At 42.5% G+C, this 24,108-nt stretch overlaps 1 protein-coding gene across 2 annotated transcripts in view; it reads left to right on the top strand.

The window, feature by feature from the left end:
* Window positions 1–21,443, top strand: part of NRG4 (neuregulin 4) — a 57,172-nt gene extending 35,729 nt beyond the window's left edge. For both annotated transcript variants that reach the window (XM_054041524.1, XM_054041523.1), the window contains 4 exons: window positions 8,040–8,189; window positions 18,302–18,342; window positions 18,767–18,846; window positions 18,954–21,443. In XM_054041524.1, coding sequence (XP_053897499.1) covers window positions 8,040–8,189; window positions 18,302–18,342; window positions 18,767–18,846; window positions 18,954–18,959 — 277 coding nt within the window. In that variant the 3' untranslated portion in view covers window positions 18,960–21,443. The remainder of the gene's footprint in view (window positions 1–8,039; window positions 8,190–18,301; window positions 18,343–18,766; window positions 18,847–18,953) is intronic.
* The last annotated feature ends 2,665 nt before the right edge of the window (window positions 21,444–24,108 follow it).

Genomic DNA, 24,108 nt, shown 5'->3' with positions numbered 1-24,108 from the left:
TAACGTGTTGCAACAGCATGCAAGTAACCTATTGCAACAGCAACACTTGTCCTTGTGACCACAAGCCTTAATTAGTATAATTCCCTCTTAGTAGGGCTTACTGCAGGGCTTCTGTTTCTTGCAGACACTTTTTCACAACACAGCAGCATTTATCCACTGAACTGAGCAACTGCAAACACATCATGCTTAATCTTGTTCTTACATTGACTGCCTACAAAGTGGCAGATTGATTATAAACTGGTACAGTTGATTTTAAAAGCCCTTAATAATATGGTGTTTGGCTACCTTTGAGACCTCCTGTTACAGTTTCATCATGATGGGAGTCTGTGCTCATACACATGCCTTTCAGAAGCAGGGGCCTGGATTTTCTTCTTGATGTCAATGAGAAACCCTATTGATATCACTGGAGTTATACTGGGATAAGAGGATAATCAGGTTCTTAGAGTGAGGAACTCAGCCTTGAAATCTGCTCAGTCTGTCTCTCTGACTTTTAAAAACGTATATAGTGAAAATGTTTCCCTTCCTTAGGGTTCCTTAGAACAACTGTTGTCCTGATATTTGTTACACTTCTTCCCCTTTCTGGTGTACCAGATCCTACAAATGTTTAGTTTTTAACAAAGATGGTTTTTAATAGAATGTTTTAGTCATTTTTATAAATGACTAAAAGATTGTACAATGTTCTAAGCCCATTGGCAGGGTCACTGTATTCATAATTTTGTTTGTAAAAGATACAAATGTGAACAATAGATAAACCAATACCTTGACATTAGTCATTCCTGTTTATATAAAGTGTTTCACTAGTTTATAGTTCATTTTAAATGATGCTTTACATTTTTACAAGGAATATTTAGGCTATAGGGCAATATTTTCCAACTGTGGGCCTTTTGGGGGAAGGGGAACTAGGTTAGTCTACAGGAGCAGTAGGGGGAAGCTCATAGACTCATAGACTTTAAGGTCAGAAGGGACCATTATGATCATCTAGTCTGACCTCCCGCATGATGCAGGCCACAAAAGCTGACCCACCCACTTTCCCCTAACTCAGCTGTTGAAGTCCCCAGATCGTGATTTAAAGACTTCAAGTCGCAGAGAATCCTCCAGCTAGCGACCCCTGTCCCATGCTGCAGAGGAAGGCGAAAAACCTCCAGGGCCTCTGCCAATCTACCCTGGAGGAAAATTCCTTCCCGATCCCAAATATGGCGATCAATAGAACCCCGAGCATGCAGGCAAGATTCTCCAGCCAGACTCTCATTGACCATTGATGCTATTTACCAGCGATGGCACGTTACTGACTAAAATCCCGTTATCCCATCAAACCATTCCCTCCATAAACTTATCTAGCTTAATCTTAAAGCCAGAGAGGTCTTTCGCCCCCACTGTTTCCCTCGGAAGGCTGTTCCAAAATTTCACCCCTCTGATGGTTAGAAACCTTCGTCTAATTTCAAGCCTAAACTTCCCCATGTCCAGTTTATATCCATTCGTTCTCGTGTATGACTCCAGATCAGCCCCACCTGATTCTACAAACATGCTACTTCAACAGTGGGTAGAACAGCTGAAAACTCCTTAAGAGATGCCACCTTCCCTCCCAGCTGGTATGGCAGCTCTGAATGCAGACATTCAAGGGAGAAATTCACAGGTCTAGATTCTCTGGCTATTTGGTTCTTGGGTCTTCATGTTAAAGGCACCACTTCTACAATTTCTGTTTTTTAGTTAATAAAAATGTGCCTCCATATTCTCAGTGACTTCTGCTATCTTTCTATCCACCACTGTGATAAATGAAGGGGGGGGAGGGCTCCCTTTTATGGACACCCAGCCAGCTAGCTGTAAAATCCCTCTTGGTAGCTGTTCTCTGCTTGCTTTACCTGTAAAGGATTAACAAGCCCACAGGTAAAAGGAAGGGAGTGGGCACCTGACCAAAAGAGCCAATGGGAAGACTAGAACTTTTTAAAAATGGGGAAAGAAACTTTCCCTTTGTCTGTTGTTCTCTGGGCCTCAAAAACACGGAGCAGCAATGTTATAAGCAGAAATGCTGTGTAAGGTTTGAACCAGGTATGAAGAAGTATCTTTCATACCTAGAAGAAATAATTGGGATAGGGAATGTTAAGTTAGAGTTATCAGGTTTATTTCTTATTTTGGCTTGTGGCTCTCTTCTGTGCTAACCCCGATGCTTTTGTTTGCTTGTAATCTTTAAGTTGAACCTCCAAGAAAGCTATTTTGGTGCTTAGTTTTTGTAATTGTTTCTTTTAAGATTTAGCAAAAAGCCTAAGTTCCAGATGTATTTTTTTCCTTTTTGTTTTTAATAAAATTTACCTTTTTAAATAACAGGATTGGATTTTTGGTGTCCTAAAAGGTTTGTGCATGTTTGATTAGCTGATAGCCACAGCTAATTTCCTTTGTTTTCTTTCTCAGCTCTTCCCGGGATGGGGAGTGAAAGGGCTTGAGGGTAGCCCACAGGGAGGAATTCCCAAGTGCTCCTTCCTGGGTCCAAATGGGTTTTTTTTTCATTTGGGTGGTGGCAGCGTTTACCAAGCCAAAGTCAGAGAAAAGCTGTAACCTTGGGAGTTTAATACAAGCCTGGAGTGGCAAGTATTAATTTTTAAAATACTTGTGGACCCTCCACTTCCTGTACTCGGAGTGACAGAGTGGGGAATCTGCCTTGACAATCACATTGTAAGTTTTCCTCCTGTTTTAAAAATACTCTTCTTTATGGTTTAGACTGATGCTGAAACCTATTCCCCTTTCCCTTCCCTAACACTGCATGCTTCCATTCTTCCTGTCACTAGTCTTCAATAATAGTTAAATGCAGGAAAAATGCATATACATTGTTTTTCTGTGCCTGTTTTTCTCTGCAGCTTTGTGTCATTTCCCATTTCTATTTGAATGAGACAAACTGTTCTTTAAAGCTATATTTCTATTGTATTTCTCAGAATGAAACATTGTGATACCTTTTATGAAGGACACTATGCAAATAACTTGCATTTTATATGAAAATCTACAGAGAATTTCTGAAATGTTAGCTTACAGCAATCAGTTGATTAAGCAGGGTCTAGATAGCTCTAAGGAATCAAGTTTCTGCATGGATAGTAAATTTGAGATGATCAGATCTCAAGCAATGGACTTAAAGAAAATAGTGTTAATTTAGTCATTATTATATAGCTGTGATATTTGATGACTGAAAATGAGATAAAACATTTGGACAACAAATTGAGAATATGATTTCTGTGTGCCTGCAGTAGTCTCGGCCGAGGTTCGGCCCTCAGCGGGGCTGTGGGGTATCTCACCGCCTCGCTCTGGTCCGCCGTCAGTCCTGGTCCAGCGGTAGTGGGGGACGGCAAACACATGGTTAGGGGCTCAGGCCCTTAAGCAGGGGCTGAGCCAATAGTTCGGGAACCCAGGCCCCTAAGCAGGGGCTGAGTCCATGGGTTGTAGCAGCTCAGGCCCTAGGTCAGGGCGGGGCAGCAATCAAATAGTTGGGAACCCAGGCCCTTAAGCAGGGGCTGAGTCAATGAGCAACAGGTCCCAGCCTCTCTAGGCCAGGGAAAAGGGGGGAGTCTGCCACCTAAGGAGTGGGTGGCAGGCGGGACGCAGGCCCTCCCATTCCAGTGCGTCCTAGCCCAGGGCCCTAGCAGTGGCGGAAACTCACTGCTGTCAGTGGGGATCCTGGCCGCAACACACTGACATAGGTTCTGGCAGTGCTGCAGCCAGACTGGGGTCAGCTGCCCCCGGGCTACTTCCACACTCCCCCTTGTAGGGTACCTGGGCCAAACTAGTGTCCTCGGTGCTCTCCACCAGCATCGGTTCCTCCAGGTAGGTAGCGAAGAGTATGCTTGGCTCCTCCTCGGGGTAGCTGGAAAGGGGCAGGCTTGGTCAGTCCTCCTCAGGATACCGGGTGAGGGGTAGGCTCGGGCGGCCTGCTGCTGTCTCCCAAGCGGGAGCTCGGCCACAGACGTCGGCTCTCTCCACTGGCTTGTTCTCCACTGAGCTCCGCAGGTGGGCTTTTATACTTCCGGGTCGGCGCCGTGACCTCTGAGGGGCAGGTGCCAGACCCAGTGGCTCCGCCCACATTGGTGTTAGGGGGGGTTCAGCCCCCAGCGGGGCTGTGGGGTATCTCACCGTCTCGCTACAGTGCCAGAGGAACTGAGAAATCAGGAAGATTTCTTTGTGCAATTGATTAGATATTCTAGAATTGTCCTCTGTTGGATAGTCAACTCCAACTTCTTTTTCTTGATGAAGTCTCAGTCCTTGTGATGTTACAATATATTGTTGTAGAGATATATGATTATGAGCCCAGTCACGTAAGGCACTGAACACCCTCATCAGCCAATGGCACTTGGCACCTTACAGAATTTCAGCCAATAATCCTTTGCGTCATTACAATAGCAGCTATAGCAATGTATTGTAATGTCACAAAGGATTGTAACTTCAAAGTTTGGAGTAAGAAGCAGGAACAGATGTACTCCTGAACTACAAAAATCCTGTTTTCCTTCAAAAGTCCCTAGTAATGAAAAATGGGGAAAGAAGATACAGAAATTAGCTGATATATAAACAGTGTGGTTACTAAATAAAATGCAGTTTTCTATGGTGCAGTCACCCAGTCTTTAAAAGAACTTTAGATAAGAAATGTCTGTAAATAAGTTTTGTAGCCTATATGTTTCTTTGACTTTTACATGGTATGAATTATGAACAGACCATTAAGTTGGACTGGTTATAATATCACCAGTACCAACTGAACGTTAAGTTAATGGGTAACTTAGTTCTAAATCCAGTTAACAGTTATGAAATGTTGTATGCAAACCTTTTCACAGTAACATAAGCTTATGGGTCAAATACTAGCAGGGGATTGCACACAGGTGCCTGCCAGGAAACCTGTGTACAACAGGGCAGTGGGGGAGGGAGAAGTGAAATTTTCTGCCTTGAATCTGTCTCCCTGCAGAACTCACTGACAGGAGCAAAAAGGAACATTCTGAAATGCGGCCTAAGGGTCAAGAACTGTGATCTATACGTTTCTGCACATGTGCTTCTTGACTTCATAATTCCACCTGTGCACTTCCCCCCCAGATTATTTCTGTTCTAATCAGAGACAATATGACAAGTGAAGCTATATATAGGGCCAGAGTCCGCCAGAAAAGGGATGCAAACTCAGCCTTTGCAACATTAATATGCAACCATTTTGTAGCTATACAACATATTTACATAATTTGGCCCATAAGTTTGGCTATAACCTAGCAAAACTGAAACCTGAACCACAGTTGTATAAAAAGCAAGCCAAGTTCTTCTTTCAGTTACACTGGTGTAAATATAACATAACTTCATTTGAATTATCCAGATTGACAATGGTATCATTAAGTGCAGAATTTGGCCCAGTCTTTTTTTGCACTGCACTGTCATCATAGCCAAGAAAATCATGAAGAGTCAGTATATTAAGTGTAATAAATCCTGATTCGAATGATAGCCAACAGGAACATGTAAAAGGTGATCTGCCAAGTCTAATTTGAATTTTCCGAAGTGATAGTTTTGGTTAGTAATTCTTCAGTGATGCATTCACAATTTTTAAACAGTATATATAAAATCAGTATTTTTCGCTAGAAGCCTATCTCCATTTAAATAAACAACAACGATGTTGATCACATGCAAAGTCATTGCTACCTTCTACAATAACCATAATTGTAGATGGCATATGAATCATATCACTCACCTAAAACAGGTCAAACTCAGGCCAATTCACAGATACAGTAGCATGAATTCTATGTGTGATTTAAGCATGAGAGTATTAACTATAGCTATACAGGTTCATGCTACTCTAACTCAAGTGTTAGATGACTATTTCTGTAGTAAAAATTTGCTTTGGTCTGAAAACTGATATTTTGAGTACAAAATCTGAAAGAAAAAAATTTAAATTTTTAAATTACATGGGGAAAAAATGATAGTCTGCTTTTCAGACCTTTCTTCATTTTCCTCAGTGCTTTTTAAAAACACTTTAAAAAAAAAAAGATCTTTTGTGGTGCATTAGTTCATACATGTGGAGTATATTTTGTCATCTTGGATTAGTAGGTAGATGGTTTGTGATTTGGGAGAAGTGTTCAGATCAGTGGTTTTTGCCCTGAGACTCTATAGACTTAATGACGTATACACCTGTACCACAGAACAATAAATTTTGGGTTACATTGTGCCTCCCCCAAATAATCCTGGAGATAGAAACCCGATTATCTGTTACCTTTGATCTTGTGTAGCCATTTATACCTCCCTGAAATGGGAAGGGTACCTTTTCACAGGGGTAAATGACTACATAAAGTACAAGGCAGTGGATGATCAGGCCCTATGTCTGCTTCTCGAAAACCCCTCCTAAAACCCAAGTGTTACTGCCAATGTGCAGCCTCTTTGTGCAGTGAAGCCACAATTTGGCCCTTTGTACAGCATTTACTGGGGATGACGGAATTTCTTGAGCTATTAGTCGCAAAGCACCATACCAAAAATCACAAATCTGTGTTCTACTTACGGAGGCTAAAAATCCAGAGCTCAGCATTGCACCCAAACAGCCAGGACAGACATTGGACAGATCTTCAAGGCGAGCCTATTGGGTTAGTTGTAGGAGCTCCTGCAAATGCTTGTAAATACGTCCTCTATTCTTCATTACTGTAAAACTTGAAGTAACATAGTCCATCTCAGGATGTCATGAAGAGAAATTAGGAGACCTCATGATAGATACAAAATTCATGGGAGTCACCCTTCTGTTTGTAGTTTGGTAAAATGATTGGCAGTTTGGAAAATAGAATGTGTAGAGGGGTGCTTGGCTTACCTGGCTACGTGCATATGGCTCAGTGAGGTGTGCCCCTTTAGCACATATTTTAGCACTACTTGTAATTGCTGGTGACCAGGACATGGGTGGTTGTGCCCAGTGATTTAAGCAGGAGTCATGCACAGTGGTTAGAGCAGGAATCAATAGCGAGGAAACTGAGACAAGCATCAGAGCTGGAGTCAGAGGCCAGGCACCAGGTCCAGGGTCAGAGACAGAGTCAGGAATTGGAGCAGAGAGACAGAACCCAGTGACCTTGGAGTGAGGCAAGGCAAGAGCAGCTATCATAGCTGTGGGCAAATGCTTTGATCAGTCACTGAACTGGAGCTGCTGCAGGTCTGATTACTCTTTCAGTCAGTCAAGCAGCCTACTACATACCAGTTGGGATCGTTAGGTTGCCAGAGCCTGGCTCTGCTGAAGGCCCTGCTTCCAGACTAGATCTGGTGCAGGCACTGATTCCTGACACTAATGTACACTTAAACAGCAGGAATTTTGTTACATTGTGTCAGAAGCTACAGTGATCTCCAAAGAAGTTGCCTCTCCTTAGTTTTGGAAAAGTTTTTGAGAAGCCTGTTACAAGGTAGGAGAAGCAGTGAAGCCTTTTAACTAGGTCCCTAGTGAGTGCAGCTGCTTTTTAAAAACATGTAATGTGTTTTGGTATGCCTTTTATTTCATTGCATATACTACAGATGTAACTATCATTGCAATTTGTCAAATGTCGCAATGAATGCCCATTTCCTGGATCTGTTATAACAGTAGCAGCTCTTGGAAGAGAGAAAAAGATAAATCTACAAAAGGTGCAGGCAGCACGATCCCTCTCCACTGATTTTAGTTCTGTACATTCAGAAGGCCACACTCTCTTCTCCTTATATGACAAGGAAAACTTCATGCCCGCTTCTGAGATGACGTGCTGGGAACTGAACAAACTGCAACTTCCTGTTTTTTTCCCCAAGTAAATCTGCCCCTTCCACAGGTTTGTCTGCAGGAGAGCATAATGTAGCTACTGGATTCACAAAGCATATATAGTAGAGAGATAATTTAAGTGTACTTTAGAGGAGAATGCCTCTTTACCCCATTCCAGTCATGTTACAAAAATCAAAGGGGATAATGTCAGAAATTCCCATCATTCTATAAATGGGATTTATATGAATATGCACTATAGAAATGAATATAAATTAATTGTACTGAGTCAGAAAATGACTCCCCCTCCTGCCAAAAAATCTAATTTATATAAAACTTGGTTTCACAGGTGTATTGAGAACTATACAGGAGCCCGTTGTGAAGAAGTTTTGCTACCTAGTCTCAAGACCCAAATTAAAAGTGAACCGTTTGCAGCTTTCTTGGCTTCGGTTGTTGTTCTAGGAATTCTTGTAATTGGAACATTCTACTTCCTTTGCAGGTAAAAGTGCTTCAGAGTACTGAAGCTAGTCAATCAAATAGAAATTTATTTTCAGGTAATCATATACTAATTATTTGAATTTAAAATTATGTAATGAATTATACATTAGATATGTATGATTATTCAGCAAAATTAATCGACCTTTTTGCTCTTAATATTTTATTTTTTAATTTGTAGTTCTCTGGAATACCTTTTTCAGCTTTGTCAGCTGTACTCACTTTACAAAAGCTCATTGTGACCCCCAGTTTCCTATCCTAACTAAAAGCATATCCAGAATCAGAGAGTATAACACGTTAAGGTACAACTCACTTTACATTGCCAGTTTGCAAAAAAGTAGAGGCAGAAGCCCGTCAGCTGCAGTGCTCAGAAATCAGAACACTGGCTAAAATTTTCAAAAGCATCTTATTATATAGGATACTCTGTCCCACTGAAAGTCAACTTAGGCACTTTTGAGAATTTTATCCTTCAACTGTAAAAATAAAATGTACCATAGAATTACCACATACAGGGACAATTTCTGACTCCCTCTGTATGGCTGTGCTGGGAATGGGGAGAGCAGAGCTATTCTACTGAGTCAATTTGGTTTCCACACTAAGAGAGTTAGCTCCAACCCAGGAGCACTAAAGGCACAGGGACAGAGGAATCTGAAGAGGACAACCTTAGAAACAGTCAAGTTCAGGAGCAAGCTCAGGTTCAAGTTTGTTATTTAAGTTAATAAAAAAAAAAAAGCAAAAAATGCCAGTGGCTTACAGCTATGGTTACCTTAGGTCTGGACTATAATTAAGTTTTGCCAGCATACTTATGTCAGATAGGAATGTAGGGCAAAAAATCCCCTCCCTAGCTGACATAGCTATGCCAGAAAAAGCCCTAGTGTAGACATAATTAAACCAGAAAAGAAGTTATTTAATTCAGGGAACTGATATAAGCAAGAGAACCCTTTTTCTGATATAAACCGCGTCTCTGTTAAGATGGTTTGCTGGTATAGCAAGCTATACCAGCAAACCCTGTCTGGCATAGACAAGATTGTAGATGTTTGTACAATTCAGCACTAACAGTAATTTCAGTTATTACTTTAAAATACATTTGTAGGCCACCTTAAAACATTGGTACTTCATCTGCCACAGAATGTTCCTGTAAAAAAAAGCGCTGGGAATTATACTGGAGATTAAGATAAGAATAAATCAGGTTCTTGTTCCAGCATAACACAGGAAACGTTTTTACACGAATGCACGTTTCACATATACTTGGTTTGCTAGACATCCCAGGTATCCTGTTTTTACTTATGCTTATTCTCCTGAGTATCTGAAGACTATAGTTAGCTCAGGGCTAATATTAATGCCCTGACTTAACTCAGATGTATATTGATCAGCCCAATCAGTAGTCACACTTTAACTGCAAGGGAGTAGATCGACAGTACTTTTCCAGCTCATACCCTGTCATAAAACTGTCTGCACATATTTCCACTTTTGCCAGCATTTTAATCCCTGAAATACAGTCTAGTTCACTTTTATTCTTAGTGACCACTAACCTGTGGCCTAACTCCACGAGCTGTGACTTTGCTCCTATAGCTCTCACACATCACTCACTTGCAGCCTTCCCTTGGCTGTTACTGACTAGTCCTCCTGCACTTCTCATTTCTTTATCCCTCCAAATCCATGTTGGGCCCTCTATGGAGCAGACTCAGTTGCTCCACTAAAAGTCCCTTTTCACAAATAGACTTGTTTCATCAGCTGATGTAATGGAAACTTGCTGAATGCTCATTTTCCCCCTTAACTAAATACAATTAGAAGAAGCAAAATTATTTTATAGAAATACTCTCAATAATCAAGAGACAGTTGTAAAGGGTATCAAAAGCATTGCAGTCACCATTTTGATTAAATCAATCTGCCCTATCACTGAGACAGGAAACCCTCTCCATTTCATTAAGCTCCAGAGGAGTAGTGGCAAGCGAATACCTTTCTAAAATTGCTGTGAATTCACTGAAATAATAATAAAACCAGGCCTTTACTACCCTTTTAAAATACGTGCCAGCAGTCTTGCAGTTCTTTGGAGGTGAGATTTTTCTTTTGGATAGAGGAGCTGAAAAGTGACCCCAATGCAACAGAACTTCAGAGGTTTTAATATACACAGGATGCATAGCACAGGAGTAATCAAGCATGGGGACTCCTCTCCATGTGCATGCAGTAGAGCTGGGGATGGGGCGGAGGCATTGACCAGTGAGTCCACAGTTAAATGGACCTAATGGCCAAAGATCCCTGTGTGTGGGTCATGCAAGGGAACGCTGCCACTATTCTAATTCAGGGACTAGAATAACATCCACAAAGAATGAATGCAGCTTCCTTGCTCATTGGTTTGCAGGGTGGATCCTAAACTCCATGTCCATTGTCTCAGGCTTTGTGCAGGGGATGTACAGGATGAATTCCTCCCTAGGGAAATAACAAAGGGGCAGCAACTCAGTCTTCCCATATTGGACCTTGAATCCAGAATATAATACAGACTACTGTGGGAGATCTCAAAAAACAAGGGAATGATTTCTCGTCACAAAGAAAGGAACATCACTTGGTATAAAGGGAATATTAGCCTTGCAGTCTTCACCACTCTGGAGAAGCCTAATATGGTATGCTTCACTGCTGCCTAAGGCCTTATCTACACTGGCAAGTTTCTGCGCAGTAAAGCTGCTTTCTGTGTTGTAACTCCCGAGGTGTACACACTGGCAAGCCACTTAGTGTGCAGAAAGTGCGCAGTTGCAGCGCTGTAAAAAAGCCACCCCGATGAGAGGCGTACAGCTTTCTGTGTTGGGGGCACAGCGCCGCCGTGCCAGTGTTGACACCCTGATCAATTACAGTGCTGCGATTGGCCTTCAGGAGGTGTCCCACAACCCCTGTTCTTGCCTCTCTGGTCATCGGTTTGAACTGCTGCCCTGCCCTCATGTGAGCAACTGTCATCCCCACCCCGTAAATTCCTTTGGAATTCTGAAAGTCCCCTTCCTGTTTGCTTGGTGATGTGTTCAGTGGTCTCAGTGCATCTTTCCAGGTGACTATGCCTGCTCCATGCACCAGGCAATCCCCTGCTGGGAGCGATGCTGAGCTGTTGGACCTCATCAGCATTTGGGGAGAGGAGTCTGTCCAGTCCCAGCTACCCTCCAGCCATAGGAATTATGATACCTAAGGACAAATTTCATGATGCATGATAGAAAGAGGCCATGACCGGGACACGCTGCAGTGCAGGGTCAAAGCGAAGGAGCTGCGGAACGCCTACCCAAAGCACAGGAGGCAAACCAGCACTCCGGTGCTGTGCCCACGAGCTACTGGTTCTACAAAAAGCTGGACGCGATACTCGGTGGTGACCCCACCTCCACTGCGAAGGCCATTGTGGATACTTTGGTGGCTCACATGCCAGTCAAGAGTGGACCGAGCCCGGAGGAGGAAATCTTGGACGAGGATGGGGAGGGTGACCCAGAGGCAGAGGACCACTCGGAGGTCAGAGATTCATGCAGTGAGGAGATCCTTTCTACCCCGGAGGAAGCTAGCCAGTCACAGCTGTTGGAGATGGCAAAGCACAAACAGGAGAGGAGGTCCCTGGTAAGTGGATTTGATTTTGGGAATTGCTGAAGTGAGTTGTTGGGGGCAAGAGGGTTGCAGAAAGCAGGCCTGTGTCTGTATGATGCGCGTACCACCACATGCCTCGTCTGAGCGGAGAAACAGGCTGTTGATTGACTCCCTCACTTCACGGGAATCTCCCTCAGAGATCTCCAGGAAACTCTCATGGAGACACTGGGCAATCTGCTGCCACAGGGTCTTTGGCTGAGCTGCTTTGTTTCTTGCCCCATTAACGGTAACTTTCCCGCACCACTCTGCTGTCAGTAGGGGGCGGGGGGAACCATTGCTGCACACAGGTGAGCTGCATAAAGGCCAGGGCGGAAGCTGCAGTCTTGGAGAAGACCTGTCATTGATTCCCTGCTAACCCTCAGCAGCGAGCTATCTTCCATAATGAACACAGCTTGTGGAAAATGTGGGGACAGGAATGATTATCAGGCCCCCCCTACAGTGCTGACTCTCCCCAAGAGCCACGTGCCCAGTGTACAATAGGGTCCGGGAACACTGATTTTGCTCACCATTTTGGGGATCTTGTGGTTCATGTGTGCTTGCCTGGGGTCAGCCAGTTAGTGACAGCTGTGTTTTTAATCACTGAATCAGTGTTCTGTGTGTTGCAAACAATACTGCTTCTGTAAAATGTTACATTTAAACTTACAGAGATGACCTTGGGAGCCCAGCCCTCCTCTTTGTTATCACCAGCTGAACGGCTGCGCAGAATTAGAAAGCGGCCACAAAGAACTAAGGAGGACTTTCTGCGTGATGTTATGATGTACTCTGCGGCCAAAAAACAGGAATTGAAGGAGTGGAGGGACAGCAAAGAGAGGGACCACAAGGAACGTGGTACTCCAGAATGAAGCGGCTCTTAAAGGTTATGGAGAGCCAAGCGGACGTGCTCCAGGCGATACTAGCACTGCAAGTGAAGCAGCTCCACACCCGCCCTCCCCTGCAGCCGCTGTCGCAAAACTTTCCCATGCGCCCCCCAGACACCGCCAACACACTCTTATCAACCTCCTGGCTCCAGTCTGTACCTGCTGCATTCCACTCTTCCCCCGTCACAGTCCAGCACGGCGGACTCCCAGTACCCACTGTATTCAACACCCATCCCTCTGCAGTTTAGCCCTGCTGAAGTACAGTACCCATTGCACTGTACTCCAAAGGAGAAGGTTGGATCTGATCCCTGGACATACACAAATCTTTAACCATCCCGGTACCCCACCTCCTCCTGGGAACTTCCCATCTCCCTCAGTGCTCATGTGTTTTTCTGTTTGTCTCTCTCCTCCGGTTGTTGTTTTTTAATAAAAGAATTGTGTTGGTTTGAAAGCAATCTTTATTCTATTAATTGAAAGCAAACAGTGCCCTGCAAAGCAACAATCATCTTAAACCTTCATATTGCATCATCTGCACCAATCACAATCCCCTCCTAACATTACAAGCACTGCACTCCCGAGCATAGCAACAAATATTAGTGGCTTTCAGCTTCAGATTGCCGTCTCGAGGCATCCCTGATCCTTATGGCCCCGCACTGCACCATTCTAATAGCCCTTGTCTCTGGCTGTTCAAATTCAGCCCCCAGGTGCTGAGCCTCAGCGGTCCAGCCCTGAGTGAAGCTTTCACCCTTCCCTTCACAAATATTATGGAGTGTACAGCATGCGGCTATAAGCATAGGAATATTGTCATCGGCCAGGTCCAGCTTCCCATAGAGGCAGCGCCAGTGGGCCTTTAAATGGCCAAAAGCACACTCAACAGTCATTCTGCACTTGCTCAGCCTGTTGTTGAACCGCTCCTTGCTGCTGGCAAGGTGCCCTATGTGTGGCTTTATAAGCCCCGGTATTAAGGGGTAGGTGGGGTCTCCCAGGATCACAATGGCATTGCGACTTCCCTTAGGGTGGTCTTCTAGTCTGGGAAGAAAGTCCGTGCTTGCAGCTTCCTGAACAGGCCAGTGTTACGAAAGATGTGCGCGTCATGCACCTTTCTGGATCAGTCTGCGTTAATGTTTGTGAAATGCCCACGGTGATCCACAAGCGCCTGGAGAACCATTGAGAAATACCCCTTCCAATTAATGTACTCGCTGGCAAGGTGGTCTGGTGCCACAATTGGAATATGCATGCCACTTATCACCTCTCCGCAGTTAGGGAAGCCCATTTGTGCAACGCCATCCACAATGTCATGCACATTGCCCAGAGTCACAGTGTTTCAGAACAGGATGTGATTAATGGCCCTGCACAATTCCGTCAACATGAGTCCAACGAGACTTTCCCACTCTGAACTGGTTAGTGACCAATCGGTAGCACTGTGGAGTAGCCAGCTTCCACAGTGCAATTGCCACGCGCTTCTCCAATGGCAGGGCAGTTCTCTTTCTTGTGTCCTTACGCCACAGGGCTGGTGTGAGCTCATCACATAGTCCCATGAATGTGGCTTGCCTCATCCGAAAGTTCTGCAGCCACCGCTCGTCATCCCAGATGTGCATGACAATGTGATCCCACCACTCAGTGTTTGTTTCCTGAGCCCAAAAGCAGCGTTCCACTGTGGTCAGCACCTCTGTGAATGCCACAAGCAATCTAGTTGTAGCTACTACGCGTGGCGAGATCAATGTTGCACTCCTGTTGCCTTTTAAGGAATAACTCCATTGCCACTTGTGACGTGTTAGTCAGAGTGAGTAATATACTGGTTAACATACAGAGTGAGTAATATACTGGTTTGGGATCCATTCCTGCAGACCGAAGAGGCGTGCGCTGTACACAAACCGTTGAAAGATGGTGCCAAATGCGGACGGAAGCATGGGATGCGAAGCAATGCATCATGGGGCATTGGGACAGGACCCAGGATGCCCCGTGACCCCCTTCCCACAACTCTTAGCGGCAGAAGAGGAAGAGATGCTCTGTGGGATAGCTGCACAGAGTGCACCGCTCCGAATACCGCTGCAAGTGCCACAAGTGTGAACACGCTATTGCACAGGCAACTGACAGTGTGAACGCACAACAGCGGTTTTCCTTCAGCTCTCTCTGAGCGGCGCTGTAACTCTGCCAGTGTAGACTTACCCTAAGGCTCTATACATAGACAAAGTTTGCCAGATGAAAATCTTCAGCTCTTGATTGAGGTGATCAATAGATCATAGGTTTTTCAAGGTGGCTGCTTCAGTTCATTCCCATTTCTTCGGAATTATAAACAGGATCATTGATATCAACTGTGGTTAATAATCTCTAGTACATGGTAAGAACATAAGAATGGCCGTACTGGGTCAGACCAAAGGTCCATCCAGCCCAGTATCCTGTCTACCGACAATGGCCAATGCCAGGTGCCCCAGAGGGAGTGAACCTAACAGGTAATGATCAAGTAATCTCTCTCCTGCTGTCCATCACCACCCTCTGACCAACAGAGGCTAGGAATTATTATTGTTGCTGGTTAAGCACCTTAGCAGTAAGTTCTAACTTGGGTGGGCTATTGTTTTGTATCTCACATGTCAGAACCCTCCTCCACCAATCAACTTGAGCCTCTGGTTCTGTCATTTGCTTGCCACCTACACTTAAGGTGTATTTGCTGTGGTGCCCCGGAGGCACACTCTGACCTGTGATTCACTGGTCGATGGACACCTGTATTCTGCTGGCTATTGATGCATTGCTTGTGACATGAACTCGTGCACTGTGTCTAGCTTTTGATGGAGAGGTGCCCACATTAATTTACAGTAATTGGTGGCCCCGCGCCTGCCGGGGACAGAGAACAACAGGGCTGCAGGCGCTGGTGCTCTCTGTCCCCGGCAGGCATGGGGCTGCGGCTCCTCTCCCCTGCTGGGCACTAGGCACTAGGGGCATTAGGCGGCGCACATCAATGCACCGCCTTGGGGACCACTGACGGGCTTGAAACCCCGCTATACTGCGACCCCGCATTTAGCATGATGTAATTTTTTGGACCCCAAACATCGCGGTATAGCAGGGTTTCACTGTATTTGATCATGCCCAGAGATTCATCAGCAGAACATGATTTTGGGAGGCAGAACCTGCACAAAGAGGGAAAATGGGAGAGAATTAGTGATAAAAGATAGAGCATTTGAAATGGATAGAGGGATGGAGAGGGTGCATGAGAAAATGAAGCAAGGTCTGAGTGAAATGGGAAACACTGTAGAAAGGAAGAGAGGCAAATGAAGAAATGGACAGTGGTGTGGAGACAGCAGGATAGAACTAAAGGGATAAAGCTAGTGGTAAACACACTGGTTGTGTACAGCGCAGGGTAAAAGTGCTAGAATTTTCCATTGTCCCTAGGGCCCAGAAATGATCTTGCTGACCCTTCCCATGGGACAGGGAGGTGAGACTTTATTAACAGAGACTCTTTCTTTTCTCCTTTTGTCCCATCCTGCTTGTAGTGAAGTAAACAGCAAAAGTGTCATGGACTTTAACAGGTGCAGGATTGGGGCCTTTGTGAAGCTTTAAAGCCTTTCTAAAAGAGCCATTCCTTTCTTTGATGAAGTTCCTGAGAGTTTTGCCATTTACCACAGTAGGATCAAGTTGGGGCGTGAGGAATGGTAATTCTGTGTCAGATCATCATCTCCATCACATACCTCTCTGAGACAGTTCGTCTACTGGGGGTAAACAGAACCTGATAATCTCCTACCTTTGTCATTTAGAGAGATCCAAAGCGATTTTCAAACAGTGACTTGAATACTACAGTCTCCTTGGCTCCTATATGTCAAAAATCACTTCTCTGCACTAAAGTGCAGCCAGTTCTGGGAGAAATGATGCAGTTGTTTGACAGAGGAAAATATTGCACAACAGTTTAGGACAGGACATCCTAACCGACTCCCCTGCTGAAATAAAGAAAGCTACATTATCTAACAAACTCTCGGGCTATGTGTACACTGGGTTTTTCCTTCCCCAAATTTTCCAGTGGTGCAGCTCCATCATGGCTAGTAATAGTGAAGAAATAGTGTAGACAGCGGTTCTGTGAAAGGTGATTATTTTTACCATCATATTGTTCAATGCTGCTCAGAGCAGATCTTAATAGTTTGGTGGTAAAAATGCTGACAGATGTGAGAGCCCTGTCTAACCTAACACTCTCATCATTGCTAGCAACTGTGGAGCTGAACTATAGTGGTATGTCATTTTGGGGAAGGGCTAGTGTAGACAAGGCCTAGATGAATTTCAGGAAGGCAGAATGTAATTACCCAGGTTGGAATACGGTCAGGGTACTAGGATTAACATGCTTACCCTCAGAAAAAAGTGCAAAGAGACCTCTAATGGTCACATAGGCAAGATCTTGGTTTTGTCTCTTCAGATAGAATGAAATCTTGTAAAATGATTTTGTATCTTTACTGGGAAACTTGCCCTCTACACCCACAAATATTGCATCAGGTAGCAGGTACTACAAATGACTTGAGTTTTAGCAACTTAGTTTTCTTTGCTGTTTTATTAAACTTTATTCAGAAAATTTTTACTGTTCCATGAACAGCAAAACAGACATGTTAACTTTGCCTGTTTAGAAGAGAGAGCCCCTTTTACCAAAATGTGGTACAAGTATGTCCACACTGTCCCCTTGGAAAGTTCACCAAGTAAGGGTATTCCAAACTGTCCTCCACAATTGCTGGGATCTATGGCATAGTGTCAACATTAACCATATTTTAACAATAGCAGCTAAATATTGACATTGTGAATTGAAAAAAGGGATGTGAAGGATTCTTTAATTGAGATAATTGGTTTTATGTAGGGGAGCTTTGAACTTGAATTTCTGTTTTAACAATTATTAATGCTATAGGGCCAGCTTCTGGCCCCTGCTGTGGAGCAGCACAAAGGGGCCATATAGCTAACTTAACCAGTTTGCTGAGCAAGAGCAAGGACTGAGTGTGCCAGCTTCCTGTATAGCACACAAGCGGGTGGGAGAAGAGAGAGCTCCTTGCCCATTCCCCTCGCCACCCATGCAGATCGCCGCATACGCCAGCTGTTATCTAAATGGAACGAAGACAGACCACTGAGGAAAGTAGGAAGGTATTTATGGTGCTTGGTGTTACTAAGAGAGCAAAAGGCAGATTTCACTACAAGCAATTCAAAATGTCTGTGGAAGGCCCCTGGGACTCCTAACTCCCGGAGAAGGCTGTACAAGGTATACTAGAAAAGAGTAAAAGAGGTGGCTGATTTGAATCTGGTCTATAATCCACCCGAGAGAGATTTTTTCTCATTGTGTTAAGTTATAGAACATTAGGACTTCAATTCCCCCAATAGAATTTAAAGGGGAAGAAGACAGCATAGAGGGGGCAAATGGAACGCTAGGGATAGTTACAGATCAGTGAATCATTGACGTAATATAAACCCATGTTGACTGGTTAAATTACCTATGTGAGAAGAGTATATTAACAAACAAGATCGGAGCCACTCATGTAATAAACCCCATTTAGGAATATAGCCATCAAGGCAACACATTATGTGGAGGAATTAGTCACGTCAGGGCAAAAACTGGACACAAAGGAGCAAAACTGACAGCTTCTCTCAAGATAAATGTCTAAAGTGGTTGTGTTTTGTTTTTTTTAAAAAGAGTCAAGATGGTGAGGTATTCACTGAGCTCTTCAAAAGAAGGTTAGCTATGTTTAAAACAGCTATGTACAAAGCATCCCTTTCTTCAGCATTTTGAAAGGGCTTTAAACAGATTTAAATGATTAATTAGTTAAAATTGTATTATAGTGACCAATTACATAATAAAGGCCTGAGAGGCAGCCCAGAGCAACATTGGCTGGGACCCATACATTGAGTTCTAATCCTGGCACTGCTACGGGCATGCTGTGTGGTTTTGAGCACATTTCTTCTGCTTCCCCCCTACCTCACAAAGGGGCTGAATATTAAAGTTTGTCATGTGTTTGGAAGTTGCAAAGTGCTAGTATTACATTGTTAGTGAAAGCACCATTCATTTACTGTCTCTCTCTTCTCTGACCAATATTTTCTCATTCTGTGTTTCTTCATCTCTCCTCCATCCCCCTTTTTTTGGTCACTTATTCACTGTCAGGAAGGTCCACATTCGAAGGGCCAGCTCAACAGAGCGTGGTGTCAGCCTGGTTGAGACTACCAGCAGCAATGGCTGCAACAGTGAGTACATCTGAAATTAAGTGGCAGGGTTATTCTTGGGGGAGGAAGAGAGGGGTAATTGTTATTAATAAAAACTTTTTTTCCTTTTATTTTTTTTAACTCTTCAGAGATAACAGAATAAAGCAATAAAACAGGAACTATGGGAGAACAACATGCAGAGGAACCATAACAACAGAACAGGCGCTGTGGAGGGTCTGGTAACCAGGATGAACAAAGAAGAAATTAGAAACAAATAAATCGGCTAATGTACTGGGAGAAGATGGCACATAGATCATAATAGGGAAAAATAGTTACATTTATCAGAGTGCCTGATTATTTTCAAAGAAGGGAAGTCACATTGTAGAGAAATCATTAGAACCATTTTTGAATCTTCTGTGAGCTTTCCCCTGACAAATGTATTGCAGACTCTCTACAGCCAAGTAGTTCTATCTGGGAGTTCTTTCTTTTTCCAATGCAAAGACAGGGAGCATGAGAATCTTTGAGGTATTTCACCATGTAAAGAGTATATCATTTTAGAGGTTTTCACGAGATCGTCCCCTTCTCATAGGAAAGTCTGGAAGCAGCACAAAGAGGTCAAGGGATTCTCTCAATCCAGTGGTTTCAAAACATATCTGGGATATATGTTCAGAATTTGGCTGACTTCAGACATACTCATCAGATGTGGATAAAAGGGCCTCTCCCTCCACTTTCTCTCCAGCTGATATAAGACCTACATTTTTGTTTTAAATAGTGATTCAATGGTTCCTCACACGGTCTTGAAACATCACCTTGTTGGCCAGCCTCCTAGCTAAGAGACTTCAACTTGAAGTAAAACAGTGTTAAAATGAGGAAATTCATAACAGTTAAAGAAAATCTACTGGGCAGAGTAATTACCCTGTGCTTGGTATATGCTCCTAACACTGGACAAAGAGCCTTTCCCAATGCTATTCTTCCTGTCCTGACATTTTCTTCCGAGGATCTCATTGTTGAGGGAGATTTAAATCTCACCTCAAATCCTACAGTTGATAGATCAGACAGTGGAAAGGAGGAACCCAATTCCCCTGGCTCATATTTGAAACAAAATCTTTCCCAGCTCAGTCTACTGGATTCATGGAAGAATGTGAAGCCATTTGTGAGGGATTATTTGTTTTATTCATATCCCCATTTGCTGTTCATGCAAATAGATTATATATCTTTGTCTGCTTGCTTAAAGGATTTTCTAACTGAGGCAAAGAGAGGTGAATTTACATGGTCAGTCCCTCTTCCTATCATGACAACACTTAAAGATTTGTTTGGTTGTAGGAGGCATAGCAACTGGGACCTGAATAATCCATTATTTGAAAACTTTATAGTATTGAATGATGTAATTAGCAAAACCAAAATTTCTTTCAATAATGATAAAAATGGAAACATATGTACCAATACACTATGGAAGGTTTATAAGGCAGTATTGAGGGGGAAATTAATTGAGATATTCTCTAGAATTAAAAGGGGAAAAAATACAGAAGACAAGTTTCTTCACTCTGAAATAAAAAAATTAGGGAAGTTGCACAAAAAGACAGATGCAAGGAAAACGCTGGCTAAACCTCCCTTCCTTAGAGGACAGCTCTCTGTTCTGTGGCCAGAAAAAAGAGACTGTGTTGTATATCAGTTTAAACAAAAGTACAATGGGATGGGAAATAAGGGCCATAACAATTCAGCATATAGGCTAAGACAGGAAAAAGAAAAAAATACTATGATTGGTATCAGAGAACACAACAGTGAGATGCACCATCATACAAGTTCTTACACTGGAAAATCTGGGCTCCCAGTTATACCTGAACATCTACAGAAAGAATCTGAGGAAGTCAAATCAGTCATTAAAAATATGCTCTCAAGTAAAGCACCTGGTATGGAAAGGTTCTCAATTGAACTGTACAAGTCTTTGACTTATCAGTTTTCCCCCAAACGTCTAAGTAATTTTCAGGTCTTCAAAACATTAGCAGATATGAAGAAATCAATCAATATTGCTGTGATTTTAAAGGCCAAAAGATATAAGATTGAATGTACTTCACATATGCACATCTCATTGTCAAATATAGAATTTAAGAGTTTTGCAAAGGTGTTGACAGAATCATTTACACTTAAAATAACTAGTATATATCAAATGGGATTTAATCAGGGAAGCCAGCTATTAGATAACATTCGTAGGTTACAGGTTGTGATCCATTCAAGCCTATCAAAGGTAAGGAGGTCAGGTATGGTACTTTCACTAGATGTGGAAAAAGTCTATGAACAAGTTAAATGGAAGTTTATGAAGGGACTAGGTCTAGAAAGTAAAAGAAAAAAATGGACTGAAATCTTATACCAATCTATAAAAGCTAAAGAAAGAGTCAGTAATAAATATTCAGAGCCTCTCTCATTTCGTAGAAGCCTATGGCAAAGTTGTCCACTATTCCCCACCTTGTTTATATTAACCAAGAAACCATTTGCACAGAAAATTAGAAAAATTCAACAAATACAGGATTTAAATGCAAAGAAGTCAATCCATAATATAGCGTTCTTTGTGGATGAAGTCCTATTCATGACTGCAGAATCCCTCAAAAGAATGACATTTAGGGAGGTCATAGGTTTTAAAATTAATTATACAAAATTGCAAGTCATGTCAATTTGCCTTAAAGATCAATGTCAAACAAGGCTACAAATTCATTTTAAATTTAAGTTAGCCAAACATCACATAAAAGTATGTAGTGGTCAATGTTTTTTCCCCATTTAATAACATTATATGAAGCCAGCCACCTGTGCTTGTTAAAAAAATAATTAAAAAGTGATTGAAAAGCAAGAGATGATTATAGTGTTTTGGCAACATTACTGCCATAACAATAATGTTGCTCCTGAGGATCACCTTCCTCTTCCAGAATATTCCAGTAAAGGTTTCCCATAAGATGTTAGAAAATCCTCCAGCTCATTTGGGGAAACAAAATGGCTAAAATTAACAGGAAAATTCTTTCTAGAACTAAATCATAAGTTGACCTGTTAGTGACCAATATAAAAGGTACTTATTGGGTGATCCATCTTGAACATTGGTGGCAAGGTACACCAGACAGAGAGAAACAGGTGGAAAGAGAACAAGAGGAGTTTCCTATTCTACTAATTGCTTTGATTTTTATTCCCAAACATCAAGGGGAAAACAGAAGGAAGTCTATATGGTAGCACCTCTTACTCTAAAGTTACGGGAGAAAATAAGGGTTAGAGAAAGCCTAGAATCTCCCAAACTTACTGTGATAAAATGGAATTCTAGTCTTCCTCAGACCTTTTGTGTTTTTTTTTTTTTTTAAAGGAAAGGAGAAGAGCTTTTGCAGAATGACTCAGTTATTTGAAAAGGGAAACCAGTGGACAGGTGAAATACAGAAAATGGTTGTCCCATTAGAAATCCTCACTTTTAATTACTTAATATTTAAAAACCATTCATACTATGAGTTGCTTTAGTTAGAGCCCTCACAGAATTGGAAAAAATTATTACGAAATCTAAGGGATCAGAAGATATAATTCCTGGCAGGTATTTGGTAATTATTACATTATAAATTAGATACATAAGTGGGAGGAGTAATTGCGTGAAGAACTCTTTTATGAACAGTGGTCATGCATGTGGCCTGGAGCAACTCTCTCTTTTATGGTAACACATGTAGAAAAGCACAAAATCATATTCCACTGGTATTTGACTTTCTTCAGATTGAAACACTATAAAAATGTTTCAAATATTTGCTGGAGGAATTGTGGATTGGTTGGTATCCCCCCCCGCCCCCCGATGGGACTACACTAAAATCCAGGCATAATAGTCCAGAAATACTGTCATTCACTGGCAATTTTACTGATGTTACCAGTTAAGCACCTATTTAGACCACAAAACTCTGATGTCTTAACACACTTAGTGGTAGCAGCTATATGCTCAGTTGCAGAGCTATGGAAAAATAAGAATTCCCCCCACCCAATAGCACTGGATAAGTCAAAAGAATCTAGGACAAATCATTTGTAATTTTTTCCCCCCCATTAAGAGTAATGCTAGACGGTATGAAATCCTTTCAGGCATAGCTGCCTTTCTTATAGTTTGAAGGTAAAGATCATTCAAATATCAAAAGGACACTGAAAAAATTTAAACTGTTTTTCTTTATTATACTTAAAGTTACCCATTTCTCATGTATTCCAAAAGTATATATACCTGGTTTTGCTTCCTTTTTGTTTGTGAAAATATGAGGACAGCATAACAAATAAAATTCATTATCAAAATAAACACGAGGGTTCCTGTACTAATTGGTCTTATTTCTGTATTTCATTTCAAACCTTCATTATTTAAATTTAAGTGGCCACAAAAACTTCTATTGTGTCACAGAATCCAGCAACAGAGCCACAGAATTTAGATCAGTGGTTCTCAAACTTTTGTATTGGTGACCCCTTTCACACAGCAAGATTCTGAGTGTGACCCCCCCCCTTATACATTAAAAACACTTTTTTATGTATTTAACACCATTATAAATGCTAGAGGCAGAGCGGGGTTTGGAATGGAGGCTGACCGCTCACGACCCCCCGTGTTATAACCTCGCGACCCCCTGAGGGGTCCCGACCCCCCGTTTGACAACCCCTGATTTAGATCCAGCTTGCCTTGTTGCATAGAGGACACACCTCTGAGCAGCCAGTTGGGGAGTATACTTCCAAACTGGACAGCCAGAAGGGAGGGCTGTTCAAAGCTGATCTATGATTCTATGACATGTACCTAAACAGCATCATTTATCAAATGCAGACTAGGTCTGACAGTTGTGTTCAGGAGACAGTAACATACCACATGTCCAAACAAAACAGCTCAAGTTTCATAGCTCCAATGTGTGCAGTTGCCAGTTGTATTTGTGAGCCACCCACTGGCTGAACCATCCTCCTGTAAAACATTCAGTGAATAATTTCAAACAAAGAACAGATTCATGGAAATCATGATCTAGGGTTTACCTGGTCCTGCTAACACTTGCAAAGACTATACCTGCCTTGTCCACACTAGGATTTACCATGCGTTCACTAATTAGAAAGTAAAATTCACCACCTTTTTTCTTAGTATAGATATACTGTGAGTGTGCCAGCTGAAATTTTCTTCCCCAGAAACATACTCATGAAAAAAATATCAGCTGGCAGGGACATTGATTACATTTATTTAGCTTGTAAAGCACTTGGAGATTCTGATAGATGGTGCTACAGCAGTAAAGAAGTTTTACATAAAGCATGTACCTACACATTCACTACCTCTGCAGCTATTCACAT

Source organism: Malaclemys terrapin, chromosome 10 (assembly GCF_027887155.1).
Source record: "Malaclemys terrapin pileata isolate rMalTer1 chromosome 10, rMalTer1.hap1, whole genome shotgun sequence".
NCBI classification, from domain to species: Eukaryota; Metazoa; Chordata; order Testudines; family Emydidae; genus Malaclemys; species Malaclemys terrapin.
Note: the sequence above shows the minus strand (reverse complement) of the source record. Positions and strands in the feature narration are given on the sequence as shown.